We start from the raw sequence: 13,105 nt of genomic DNA, 5'->3' as shown, positions 1-13,105 counted from the left end.
AGATCAAAAGTAGAACCAAGTCCCCGCAACCTCCACAGTTTCCTCGTGCCCCGTCAAAGATACAAGTTTCAATCAGACCTTGTATGGTGGCGGCAAATCTTCCGAATGATCCGAGTCCTCGCTATCTGGGCTGAAGTCCGAGTCAATGTGGCGAGGGGTTTGCTGGTCGATGGGAATTCGAGGCTTGGAATCCATCTCCGGAACAGCGGGAACGAAGGAAGCACGCCGATCCACAAGTTGCTACGAGCGTCAGTGTTACTTCGATACTAACGTCAAACGGAAAGAAGCACTCACTGCTGCCTCCGGGCTATCTTTCTTAATCATGACGGGCTCTCTATTCCCAATCTTCCCCACGAGCTGACCCTTCTTCCAAACACCGTACTTGAGAATCATCCCCTTAAACTCCGAGCGCGAGATAGAACACTCCTCAACATCACAGTCACTCAACGCAGATCTCCATACCTGACCGTGCGATAAGACCGATCCAGAAACCGTGCTCCGCTCCAGCACGCTCGCGTCGCGCACCGTCGAAGCCTTAAGTGCACTTCGGCTCACGGAGCTCCGGTCGCGAATAACACTATCGACAAAGTCGCTGCGACTGAGAGAGTCCGCATTATGGAAATGTGATTTCCGTCCTGTTGATCTGTGTGCTGAGCGCACTTGTGCCAGCATGCAGTCTTCGAAGGTGCAGTGCTTCGCCCAAGACGTGGTGACGGCGGTGTTGCGTAAGCTGCAGTGTGTTATGGTATTGCTGTCGCCAAGTGTTGTGGTCTCGGGCGAGGGCTTGGAGTCTTGATTGTTTGATTTTTGCATGTTTGCTAATATGCAGTGTGAATGACAAAATTGGGTTTGGGGATTGCCGGAGACTACAAAGGAGGTTCGATCTCGGGACTTGGGAAAGTGGGGGCGGTGCAGACCGGAGCTTATTGTTCGGAAACTTGGCTGCCTGGATAGTGCAGCATTGCTCCTCAACGAATGTACATCCACAAAGACATCACAATGTCTCCTCGCGCCATATATACCATTCGAGGCCATGCGAAGTCGATATATTTCTTCGGGGCTGAGCAACTGAGAGCAATGGTTCCACCCTAGGAGAATGGAGTTTCTTTGTGATAGATGAAGAGTGAGATTGCGAGCTGATACTTCTTGGACCCCTGGCTTCGTTGGCCCTATATAGCTTTCTCGACCAGACCCCTAACGCACTCTTTATCTCCATGGCCAAGGTATTTATACTGTGAATGCCTCTTATCAGCCAGTTCAGATCCTCGAGTCATCCGAGTGCGAGCTGTAGCAGACGTGTTACCTAACAAGATATCCCTTGTGACGAACCGGATCTCCACAAACTCTAGATAGAACCACCGACCATTCGGGGAGACACAATCGGTGACTAGTGGACCAAAGCTGTAGACAGAAAACACGCGCAGGAGGATGTCGGGTAGTAGAATGCCGGTTCCACAGATCACGCCCGCGACGATCTCTGTCCCCTGCCAAGTCCCAAGCGACCCATCTTGGCGGTCGATCACCGATGGCCCAAATTTGATCACGTTACAACAGAATTCAGGCCTATGACCTCAGGTCCTCCAAACCCCCTGTCTGAGGCCAATGGTCTTCGAGGCGAGAGTTCGGTTCGTCTTCTCACGTTTTTGGGAGGTTGCTTATTAGCGGATCAATTGTCCAGTCAAATTAGCGCTCGCCCTGCCAAGAGGCTGATCCCCCAGGAACAAGAGCTCCTGGGTTGCATTTGTCGAATCTGCACTGTCGATCTCGGGTGTTTAAGCATCCACTAATTTGTCATAAGTGCATGCAACATCGTGGAGTCGGAGCCAACGTCTATCCGAACTTATGTTGTCATGATAAGCCTGGCACTGGTGATTGCTGATCGATTTTCTTCACCCTTCTCGGCCCGCCATCGTGGTAGAGTTCGGTCCAGGCACTGTCAATTCTCGAAGCGATGTTCATCCGTTGTCTTGTGACTTTCCAAGCCTTGCATAGTGTCATCATGACGTATAATTCTGATCAGACCTCTGCGAGGGAGAACTGCTTTACGTGAAGGAATTGAAAGGGTGGCTATCTGGCTACCAATGTGTCAAAGGCCGAAAATCGGGCACGCAGCTGAGACCTTGGGGCTTCCGGGGGTCGCGTCCGACACCATTCGACTCTCTACAACACAGATAACGAGATATCAAAGCACAAGCCTAAGCAGATAAGCCATCAACTATCAAAGAATCAAACCTGGAATCGTCGAAGTATAGATACAGAAAATTTTTATAGCGAGAATGCGAGGGTCACTGTCGATTCTGCCTCGATCGCGGCTTTTGAGAAGGACTGCATCCAGAGAATAGCTTTTTGCTCGTTAGATGAATAAGATGAGATTTTTTGAGCTCTGCTACGACTCTCCTGCACTTCTAGTCAATCAGTCAGTCGACGATCTTCCAAGTACACATCCCGACCCAAACCGGGTGCGATATACCGCTCACACCCACGTCACCCTTGGGAAATTTCGTTAGAACTTAAATCATATAATTACAGTGGATTCCCATATTCAGAATCATAAAAATTAGGATCAACATGGAGGACTCAGCTATTCTTCCGGAGGTAATCGGTGGACTACCAGTGGAACTGCAACTTCAAGTGATTGCAAACCTGGACTTTGCTTCATCTTTCTCCTTGTCGCGGACAAACGGTTATTACCTCACCATTGTGCAAGCCGATCCACTTACGGAAGAAGAGCGGCGAATGCTGCTTAGCCAACGGGAATCCTGGCGCGAGCAAGTCTCACCCAGAAGGCAATTGCCGACCCCTTCACGATGCATTCGAGTGTTAATTCGTCCAGATCCATTGACTACTACGCTTGTTCGTATTGCTTAAGGCTTCGCCACCGGAAATGCTTCTCTTATGACCAGCTATATCCTAAAAATCGAGTAGCTCGACATGCACAGCTCGGCAGTCGTTTTTGCCTTGATTGCGGCTTGAAAATGTGGCACTGGGGTCACCAACTAGGTAATAAATTGAAACGGCAACGGACTTATCATGGAGAACTTTACCGAATGGGACGCATCATTCTCACCAATGAGCGCTGTTATTCCATATGCCGTGGGTGCGGTGTGACCGCGAAAGATTCAAACTGTGTTTCTTGCAATAGATGCGGACGCTGTCTTGGGGGCTACAAGAGTCGCAGGCGTAATAGAATGAGGTGGAATCAGTCCGTTGACGGACACGGCTGCCCACGTTGCTCCCGACATACATTTGGCCCATTGCCAAAGTCAAATGGGCTTTTTAGAAGTCTCCTACAGACCATCTGGCTCTTTAGCAAAGGGTGGATACCCAACGGCCTTGTTAATTCCCCCACAGATGCGGCTATGGGATCGCTGGCTGAATCGGTACGGAGAAAGTCTCAACGGGATATCGATGGATTCTTTGAATCAGACGTAGATGGACGATGCGGAAAAAAGAGCGGCTCAAGTGAAAATACGATCCAGTGGATCAAGGGTAATCGGCTTTAACTGAGTATTGGGAAAACGGCAAAGAAAAGAAAACGAAGAAAGAGGGCGTGGTGGGAGAGATCATGAAACTCAGCCAACGTTCATTCTATTCGTACGCATATGGCGAATTCAACTGGTGAGTTTCATCCGCGTTGGACTGGGCATTCGTCATAAACAAGATTCTCCCAGTCATATATATTCGACCATTCGCAGCAGGGCACGTTTTATCACAATCGCGATTTTGTGATACCCGCCTCTTTGCTTCTCACTTTCTTACCTAGAGCTTCTAAGGGTTCGTCTACTAGGGGAGTGAGATACACCTTGGTGCTCACCATCCGCAGTTTCTGCTAGAATCGTGTTAAAGCCCCATTCGGGGATCTTTTTCTAGCTATCCGAGAAATGTATCGCTTTGTTTGCTCGTTAGTCTTGCGTAGTCGACCAGCACGAGGCCTTTCCTCATGAGTGGCGTTTTGCTAAAATCGCTTTTGTGTCCGGTAGACTGCTTTATACGAGACATGATAGTGCCTGGATCGTAACTCCGAAATGAAACCTGTATTGCTATATCCCCGAATCTGGCAATTTGTATGGGAAATGACTATAAGAAACGTTTCCATCGGATAATCTATATATCCGATCTCCGATACATTTATTCGTTTGGTCACGTGACATGGAATGTGGCTTGGGCGGTGAGCACCAGCCACAGCCTCGCGACACAAAAAACTCCCGCCGATAATCCACACCCCACGCCAACACTCCCACGGTGCCCATTCACAACTCCAAAATGGCTCCGACTTCGATCGCCGAACTGGTGGCTGCCCTTCCGGCTGAGGACTCTTGGGGTCCTGTCACCGGAGGTGACAACATGCTCAACGGCGTGCCCTACGCTCCCTTCTCTAAAGGCGACAAGCTGGGCCGCATGGCCGACTGGACTGCCGAGTCCAAGACCGGTGACCGACAGGGTCGCCAGCAGTACAACCGGAACTTCCGTGGTAAGCATCGGATTTATCTCTTTTGCGTGCTTTTGCTTTGTGCTGCCCCTCCCCGGGGCGATCGACACATGAACCCGCATTGACTTTTTTTATTTCATCACTAGACCAACAGGTGTACGGTGCCGGTACCTCCAACCTGTTCACTGTCGCTGCTGCCGAAGATGAGTCCTCGTTCTCCGTTGTCGACAACACTCGCACCTCGGCCAAGCGTACATTCGGCCGCGGCGGCGGCACCGTTTTCCGTGGCCGTGGCCAGCGTGGCGGTATGGCTCAGCGTGGTGGTGGCCGTGGTGGTTTCCAGCGTGCCGGTGGTGGCCGTGGCAATGACCGCTACTACGACAACCGGGGTGGTCGTGGTGGCCGTGGTGGCCGCCGCTTCGGATGGAAGGACTACGACAAGCCCCAGCGCACCCGTGAGCCTTCGGTTAACATTCGCCCTGAGTGGCAGATGCTGGAGGAGGTTGACTTCAATCGTCTGTCTAAGCTGAACCTCGACACCCCCGATGGTGAGGACCTCGACTCTTACGGTTTCCTGCACTACTACGACCGCTCGTACGACCGCGCGCCCGTCAAGGGCCACGAGCGCCGTCTTCAGAGCCTCGACCGCGCTGCCTACAACGTCACCACCTCCCAGGACCCCATCATCCACGAGCTGGCCGAGAAGAACGAGGCCACCGTCTTCGCTACCTCCGACATCCTCTCCATGCTCATGTGCGCTACCCGCAGTGTGTACTCGTGGGATATCGTCATTGTCCACCAGGGCGACAAGATCTACCTCGACAAGCGTGCCGGTGCCTCCATTGACCTCGTCACCGTTAATGAGAACGCCTACGATGCTCCCCTCGAGGTTGCCGAGGCTTCTGGCAAGCTGGACCAGATCAACACTCCTAGCGCTCTGGCCATGGAAGCCACCTTCATCAACCACAACTTCGCTCTGCAGACCGTGACCGAGTCTGACCAGGCCAAGGTCTCCTTCGCGCAGCCCAACCCCTTCTACAACGAGGCCGAGGAGACTGAGCCCCTCGCCTCCAAGGGCTACAAGTACCGCCGCTTCGACCTCTCCCTCGAGCGCGACGAGGACCCCCTCCGGTTGATCGTCCGTACCGAGGTCGACGCCGTTATGAAGCACCCCACCGGCGGCCCCGACCAGCAGTTGGTCATCAAGGCCCTGAACGAGTTCGACAGCAAGGCCCCCGGCTCCGGCAGCGCCCTCGACTGGCGCACCAAGCTCGTTTCCCAGCGCGGTGCCGTCATCGCCACCGAGATGAAGAACAACTCCAGCAAGCTCGCCCGCTGGACCACCCAGGCCATCCTGGCCAAGGCCGATGGCATCAAGCTCGGCTTCGTGTCTCGCGCCAACCCCCGCTCCGCTGCCGGCCACGTCGTTCTCGGCGTTGCGGGCTACAAACCCAAGGAGTTCGCCACCCAGATGAACTTGAACCTGGGCAACGGCTGGGGTATTGTCCGCACCGTCGTGGACCGTATCCGTACTCTGGATGCCGAGGAGCCTGCTGATGCCGTTAAGAAGTACGTTCTCATCAAGGACCCAAACAAGTCTGTCCTGCGCCTGTACCGCGTTCCTGCTACTACCTTTGAGGAGGACGATGAGGCTGAGGCTGAGGAGGTCGAGGAGGAGAAGTCGGATGAGGCTGATGAGTAGATATCCATGGATTATAAGCTTTTCGTCTGTTAGATTCTTATGTCTTTTTTTTTGTTCCTTTTGCTGTGCATATGCGCAAAAGTTTGATAAGAGTGACGATCTCATTATGACTTTACTACCACTTTCCCCGTACTTGGTCCCAGGGCCATATCAGCTTCCAATTGGCAATTTAGATTTAGACCACTTTGACTAGTCGAAGTACTGTGCTAATTGATACCTGCTCCTCGTAATGTCAATGAAGGAAGAGTCAAATCAATTGATCAAAGTGGACAGTAATGTCAAATATATCACACAGTAATAAAATATATCAGTGGAAAGACCGACCTTCCGGGCCAGGAAACAGAGAAAAGATAAGAGACAAAAGAAATCAACTCCGCGGGCCCACGCTCACCCAGGGCCGTTTTCAGTATATACATCTCCAATGAAAAGAAAACAAAGAGAAGTAAAGTCTCACAGGGTTTAAATGTGAATAGGTGGAAGAAGAAATGGAAAAGAAGAAGTAGAAGTGGAAGAGAAGAAAAAAAACAAGAACCAGACAGATAGTTCGCAACCAGACCGAAACAGTGACACCGGGTCACTCCTTAACGCAGACTATTTTCATTGTAATTCGTAATCATTGAGCAGGCACGGTTTCACGCGTACATGGAGTCGTCAGGAACCCGCGAGACACCGGCGTCGACCTTGGTACCGACCACGCTGCTCAAGCAATCCATGAGCTCGAAGTCTTCAACGACGGCACCGAAGCCGTAGCAGCGGACCTTGGTGTTGAGAGTTTCGATGATGATCTTGACGTCGTCGCGGCTGAGCGTGGTGTAGAGCTCGTGGTTCTTGAGGCATTGCAGCGCCATGATCGGTGTGATCTGGCCTTCCGTCACGAGCTGGCGGCTCAGGTTTAGTAGCGTGCTTAGGTTGGCGAGTGGCAGGTCGTAGGTCTTGTGTGGGTATGTTTGTTCGGGGGTTGTGCGGGTGATGTAGCTTGGTGGTGGACAGGTTGCCATCAATGCATGGCCGGAGAACGGCATGTCTTCGTCGTCGGCTTCGGTTATTGAGCGGCGGCAGAGATAGTCTGTATGTTCACGGCAGGGTCCTTCCAGTCTGCAGTGTGGTGTACGGTTAGCTGATGTTCCGAGGGTACAAGGCCGATGACGTACGTTAAGATAAAGTCGACCTGGAGCTGTGGGTCGGTTTCAAAAACACCGCGCATGGCCGGCACCGGGGAATCCGCCATCTGGCATGCGGAACGATCGAGCGATCCGAAGTGGTCGGCCGAGCTGGAGTGGTACACCTGCTGCGGCGCGAATGCCACCGGCGGTGACACTTCGGGTTGGTCCACCGCGGTGACCTTGGGGCTCATTCCTGTTGAAATGGACGTGCCGGGCGTGGTGTTCTGCTGGCTTGCAGAGTGGGCGAACCCGGCCGTCTGCGATCCGGAGCTGCTGGCTGCCACTGGGCTAGGTCGGTACACAACAGGTGGGCGTTCAGACCGGCGCTTCTCCAGTTCATCTCCGTACTGAATTCCGTGGGCGACGAGGATTTCCTTGAGAATTTCATTCTCATCGCGGACCAACTGCAGCATTTCCTTCTGTTTCTGAATCGTGACGTTCGCATCGGAGATTTCATTGGTATAGGCCTCCCGTAACCGCGACACCTCGGTCTCGAGGGCTCGCATATACTGTTCCTTTCGCTCGCGATGGGTCCTGCAAATGGTCAGTTCGGGAATACGGTCAACGGCGATTGCGGTCATTACCTCTGGGCCTGACGATTCAGCTCTTGTCGTCGAGTCAGGGCGGGCTTGCTGTCGGGCTTGGGGCCTCGACGTTTCGGGGCTTGACCATCTGGAGGAGAGTTAGGGGAGGGGAGGAATCGCGTGTCGTGTGTTGCCCGGTTCAACGCACCTCGGGTAGTGGTCTTTTTGGGCTGGCTGCCGAAGATCTTGAAGAATTCCGTGCCAAATCCCGTCCCTTTTGTCGGGGTTGGGGGTTGTTCTGCAATGGGTCGCACCGGGCCTCCCGTGCAGCGGGACGCCCCGGCGCAAGCATGTTAGCCATGAAGGTAATGAGGAAAGGGGAGAACGTGAAGGAGCAAAGCTTCGGGATAGGGGAAGCCCGATCGGACAGCTCGAGGCGTTGCGCCGGGTCCACGCAGTCCGTCGCAGACTTACCAGGGAGATGTTGCATCTGGTCCATGGGATAAACACCGCCAGCCATGATGGAGGAGTGAAGGTTTACCCTCTCTCGCGTGGAAAGGTAAATCCAGCACGGTTGAGAAGAGTCCGAAGTGGAGGATGTGATGGATCGCGGGTGAACGGGCTGCTTCTTGGCACTAACGGTCGTGGGCTATGACGACGGGGTACCCTGGAGTCAAGGGTCGGGGAATCAGTGAAGAAGTCAAAAGAGTTCCAATGAAGAAACGAAGCCGATTTCCCCTCGGACTAGTTAAGAATGCAGTACATTGGGCAATCGCACGGCTCCACAAACACCCTTCCGCCTACGGACAAGTACACAGGGCTCGGATACGTGGGAACCAGACACCAAGACACTTGATTCCCTTCCGACACATTCTTCATTCCATCTACTCCATGGGTCCTTCGTACATGATGTCGACGTGATGCGCCAAGCTAGAGATCAATAGTCGCGGAGCTTCTCGTTACACTGTGACAAATACTCAACGCCGGTTATCGCAGCTCGATCGAGCTATTCCTATCCTGGCTCAATGGACCAGATCCTCGTCCATGTCTCTGCCCCCAGCAGCGCCAGAGATGATGCGCGATACCGAGCCCAGGTTGCCGCCATCCGCGCCATGCAGCCCGTAACTGAAGCTGTGGCAGAGGTCGCCTGCCCGGCCGCAGACCAGTCCGACGAGACTTGCCACCGCGCACACGCCCCCGAAGCGATATCAGCCAGGGCCTCGACCCCGATCAGGCCCAGCGATTCAATTTCGAGTCAGGCCGATTCCCTCGATAGTATCGTCAGCGTCATTCCCGACTCGCAGCCCTGCGATCCCCAGCCACGGGCGCTGCACGAACCCGATCCACGCGGAGAACCACTCCCTAAACGCCGACGCAATGAATCGGGAGTATGCAACAGTACTTCTGTCCCTGCACAGGGAACTCGCTTATCTCCAAACGAAGGAATCCCCCACCCGCTTCCGATTTCATTTGCACGCCCAATCTCCGTCCAGGATCGCAGACCGCTGCTCAATTCCCTCCCCGTAGAAATTCACCCCCCTCCACCCCCAATCTCCACTGCCCCTTTCACCACCCACGTCACCCCAACTCTATCCATGCTCGTCGACCGCTTGAACCCGACGCGCACTTATAGACAAGTTCGGGATTTGGACAAGCTCGAACGTGGGTACTGGGCCGTGCAGATCGGTATCCGTCCGGACCCGCTTCCTGCAGGCACTACTGGGACCGATCCAAGTACCGAGCGTTACTGGAATGGAGAATTGTTTGCGAGGTTCTGGGACTTTATGACCGAGTTTATTGGCCCTGAGGCGCGTGCTGGTTGGGGGGTGTGGTGTTTTCTCGATCGGGCCCCTGACGGGGGATCGACTGAGGGCGGTTTGTCGGTTTTGCTCAAGGTTTATGCATGGGGGGAGGTTGCCATGCACGTTTATCTGCTCTTGTTCCTGGCGAGTGAACGCAAGGTGAGGGGTTTGGAGGCTCAGTGGAGGGATTCCAATGAGGAGGTGGTCATTCAGATGCCATGACGAAATTAACGTAGAAAGTTATCCAGCAAGATACCCCGAAATGTACGAATAGAGATGGCCAGAAAGAGCTATATTCCAAAGTTTACTACATCTTCTACTTTAGTCCCTACGCAAATACACATCCATGGGTAAGATAATAATGTCATTCATTTTCCAAGGATGGTCGATGAAGATATTGTACAAGCTAAAAGTGCAAATAATACCCGGGAGAAAGCCTACTCGAGGCAGAAAACAAGCAGCACCCACTGAAAGATACAATGTGCTTCAAACCCCGAGAGATTGACAAATTGAAAGAATATGACACCAATATGAAGAGGCAAACAGGGCACAACAAATTCCCATCCACCCTTGCCGTTGCGCCACTCACGCCGATAGAGAACAGTTGCTGGAAATTTCAAGGGTAAATGGTTGAAAGATAAATGCAATGCCAACTAGTAATTCAGTTCACCACCGCCAGAACCACCGACGGCGTCGAGGTCTTCGTAACTTTTCAGGCTGCGGCCTTGCACGGCTTCGCGTGGGGGCATGGCCTGGGGGCCACCGCCGGCTCCCATCGCGTCGGGGAAGGGGTTGGATGCACCCATGCTGGCGGCAGGATGTCCAGCTGGGATTGCCATGCCGGGCGGAGGGAGGCGACCGCCGGCGCTGTACATGTTGCCCATGCGAACAGGGCTGAGTCGGCCGCCGCCGTTGAAGCGGCTGCGGTCGTATGGGCCGGATCGATTGTTGTGCCGGTTTCCGCCGCGGCGCATGGCTCCCGGCTGGTGCAGACGATGACCGTCGCTACCCATGGCGTTACCACCCCAGGGACCTGATGCGCCCGGGAAGCCATGCATCCCAGGGCCGGGGATCCCGCCGGGGATGGCATTAGCGTATGGGGGCATGTTGGAGAGGCTGAATCCACGTGGGGTGCCACCTTGGCCTTGGCCAGATGCAAGGGGGAAGTGACCATTGCTGTTCGCATCGGACCGCGACGGGGCAATGCGTGCAGGGTCCAGGACATAAGTATTCACAAGCTCGAGCTGCGAGGCAAACGTTAGTTTCTGATAGATTAGAAAAAAGGCAAAACAAGGGACTTACATCACGCTTGATACTTTCAAGCCACTCCGCGTGACGTTTCTCGACATGCTTGCGCCAAAAGGTATCTGCCTTGAAGAGTTTCGTGCACTCTGGCACCTTGCAGCGGTACCGCGAGTCATCCTCCTGCTTCACGTACTTGGCCAGTTCGTCCTCCAGCGCCTCGTCCACAGGCTTGCCGCCCAATTTGCGCAAGTCGACATTCTCAGGCTCCACGATTTGTAACAACTTGTCCTCAAAGGTCTTCACCCAATTGAAAGCACGTTGCAACTGCTGTTCAGACTTGTTGAATCGTTGTGGCCGCTTCTCCTGAACAGGAGAGCCCCGTTCCTCTCCATCCTCGCTGGGCTCCTTTTTCTTGCACGGGAAAGCATCACCCAGAGCGCTGGCTCTGGCAACCTCCTTGGCCTGCTTGGAAAGACCAGAGCGAGGACGGCGAAGGTGGCCACCCGGGCACTTGCGGCCAAGCTCGTGGATTGAGTCACACTCAAAGACGCAGAAGAAGCAGAAGTTGTAAACTCGGCGAAGGTACTCCACCATCAAGTCGAGCTTCTTCTTCTTTGCTAGCAATTCCTCGTCATCCACCTCATCTTCCTCTGGTGCTTCTTTCTCCTCGCCCTCCTCCATCTCGCCTTCGTCGAGATCTGCGTCATCGTATCCATTCTTTGGCTTCTTGGCATTGACAGGGCCAGTCACAGGAGGCTGCAGCCAGCCTTTGCCGCGGATATCCTCAATTCGCTCCTCGATCTTGGAGAAGCCATCCACATCTTCACCCATTTCGTGGTCCAGCTTGGAGACCAGACGGCTGGCCAGCTCAAGATCTCGCTCAATGCGCTCCGGAGAGGAGAACAAATCCCAGAGGGCCTTCTTGCGTGGCTGTGACGGAGGTACGTGGACCCCCACATGGCAGACAAAGTCGCCATGAACAGCATCCTTGATGGTCTTGTCGTTGACAGCCTCCAGAGCTCTCTCGGCTGTGTTGACAGTCACACCGCCGTTGCGGTCGTGATCCGCGTCCTCGGCTTCTTCTTCGCGACCGTCTCCTCGGTCCACGACATTGTCCGTCTCCGCTGAAGGATGCAGCATGATCCAACCGATGCGATGGAACTTCTTGGTGGGATTTGGATCGCTCAAACTGAGCCACTTGAATCCCCCGTCGCCTTCTCCAAGGTGCTCCTTGCAGAACTCTTCAATCTTGTCTCGGCTCACATTGGGTGCCAAGGTCTTGATGAGCAGAGCAGGTTGAGACAAGGCATCATCGCGGAGCTCTCCTCCACGCACAGGGAGCAAGTCTAGAACTCCAAGAGTTTCGCCAACAGGGGTGGTCTCACCTTCTTCTTTCTCGACGACACCGCCGGCACCGTCACTCTCGCTCTTGTAAATTCCCTCAAGGGTGAACTCATCGAACAATCCTCCGTTCAGATCACGCTCCCATTGTTCATATGCACCTCGGCGGAAGTTCATTGTACGAGCGCGTAGGGGGTCTCGTACTTCAGCAACGTAGCGCTCTTTGAACCACGGCTCGTGTCGGTGCTGCTGCACGAACGCCCGCGCTAATTTGATTTGAAGGTCCACCTTGTATGTGTCGTAGGCAGCCTGGATCTGCGCTCTCTGCCGCTCTTTGTCCTCGCGTGCTTCACGCTCTCCCTTGATACGGTCTGATCGGGCGCGCCCACCATGCTTAGCACGCTCCTTCTCTTCGTGCACGTGTTGTTCGCCTTTCCACCATTCGCCGAACCAAGTGAAGCCGACCTGGAATTCAAGGCTGAGAGGATTGGGAAGCGGGTTTGTTGGCAATGGGCGTTTGTCGCTGTCCTGGCCCGGGACATAGCGGTCGATGTTGGCGACGGTCGGTGACGGTGCACGTCGGCGATCCTCGCGCTCCCGAGCAGCATGGTCGCGAGAGTTGTTGTAGAAGTCTTCTCGGGGACGACGGTCTGAGCGTTCGTAGCGGTCAATCATAGGAGAACGGGAACGGCCACGGCCGCGACGGCGATCCTGGGAGGCTGGCATCCAGTAAGCAACGGGGCTTTCTTTAGTGATCATAGGTCCATTGAATAGCATACCCGGTGACCGACGTCGGTGGTCCTCTCCTGGAGTTCTTCCTGAAAATGATTCTCCCTCCCGTTTGGGTCTGGGGGACGAATACCCCTCGTATGAATCCATGGTGACCCGGTGCTTCCGAT

The 13,105-nt window shown here is 54.2% G+C and overlaps 5 protein-coding genes across 5 annotated transcripts; 2 read left to right on the top strand and 3 right to left on the bottom strand.

Annotated features, from left to right (window-relative positions):
- Window positions 1-72: 72 nt before the first annotated feature.
- Window positions 73-813, bottom strand: N7498_000142 (uncharacterized protein; the record flags this gene model as incomplete). The annotated part of the gene is made up of 2 exons (XM_058447205.1): window positions 73-240; window positions 295-813. 2 exons carry the CDS (start codon window positions 811-813, stop codon window positions 73-75), a joined length of 687 nt encoding a protein of 228 aa, XP_058312616.1.
- A 3,396-nt stretch (window positions 814-4,209) lies between these two features.
- Window positions 4,210-6,242, top strand: N7498_000141 (eukaryotic translation initiation factor 3 subunit D). Its single transcript, XM_058447204.1, has 2 exons — window positions 4,210-4,471; window positions 4,576-6,242. Exons 1-2 carry the CDS (start codon window positions 4,264-4,266, stop codon window positions 6,129-6,131), a joined length of 1,764 nt encoding a protein of 587 aa, XP_058312615.1. The 5' UTR covers window positions 4,210-4,263; the 3' UTR covers window positions 6,132-6,242.
- A 521-nt stretch (window positions 6,243-6,763) lies between these two features.
- Window positions 6,764-8,338, bottom strand: flbB (the record flags this gene model as incomplete). The annotated part of the gene is made up of 4 exons (XM_058447203.1): window positions 6,764-7,226; window positions 7,283-7,828; window positions 7,879-8,116; window positions 8,293-8,338. The coding sequence occupies 4 exons, from the start codon at window positions 8,336-8,338 to the stop codon at window positions 6,764-6,766; spliced, it is 1,293 nt and encodes a 430-aa protein (XP_058312614.1).
- A 505-nt stretch (window positions 8,339-8,843) lies between these two features.
- N7498_000139 (uncharacterized protein) lies at window positions 8,844-9,842 on the top strand (the record flags this gene model as incomplete). The annotated part of the gene is made up of 1 exon (XM_058447202.1): window positions 8,844-9,842. One exon carries the CDS (start codon window positions 8,844-8,846, stop codon window positions 9,840-9,842), a length of 999 nt encoding a protein of 332 aa, XP_058312613.1.
- A 431-nt stretch (window positions 9,843-10,273) lies between these two features.
- On the bottom strand, window positions 10,274-13,085 carry N7498_000138 (putative arsenite resistance protein Ars2; the record flags this gene model as incomplete). Its single annotated transcript, XM_058447201.1, has 3 exons — window positions 10,274-10,864; window positions 10,923-12,925; window positions 12,986-13,085. 3 exons carry the CDS (start codon window positions 13,083-13,085, stop codon window positions 10,274-10,276), a joined length of 2,694 nt encoding a protein of 897 aa, XP_058312612.1.
- Between the last annotated feature and the right edge of the window lie 20 nt (window positions 13,086-13,105).

The sequence above is a fragment of the Penicillium cinerascens genome, assembly GCF_028974065.1.
Source record: "Penicillium cinerascens strain IBT 15544 chromosome Unknown contig_16_segment0_segment0, whole genome shotgun sequence".
NCBI classification, from domain to species: domain Eukaryota; kingdom Fungi; phylum Ascomycota; class Eurotiomycetes; order Eurotiales; family Aspergillaceae; genus Penicillium; species Penicillium cinerascens.
Note: the sequence above shows the minus strand (reverse complement) of the source record. Positions and strands in the feature narration are given on the sequence as shown.

Coding starts and splice junctions, on each gene's coding strand:
- N7498_000141 (XM_058447204.1), top strand. CDS start 4,264: ATGGCTCCGACTTCGATCGCCGAACTGGTGGCTGCCCTTCCGGCTGAG. Junction 4,472..4,575: donor GTACAACCGGAACTTCCGTG/GTAAGCATCGGA, acceptor TTTCATCACTAG/ACCAACAGGTGTACGGTGCC.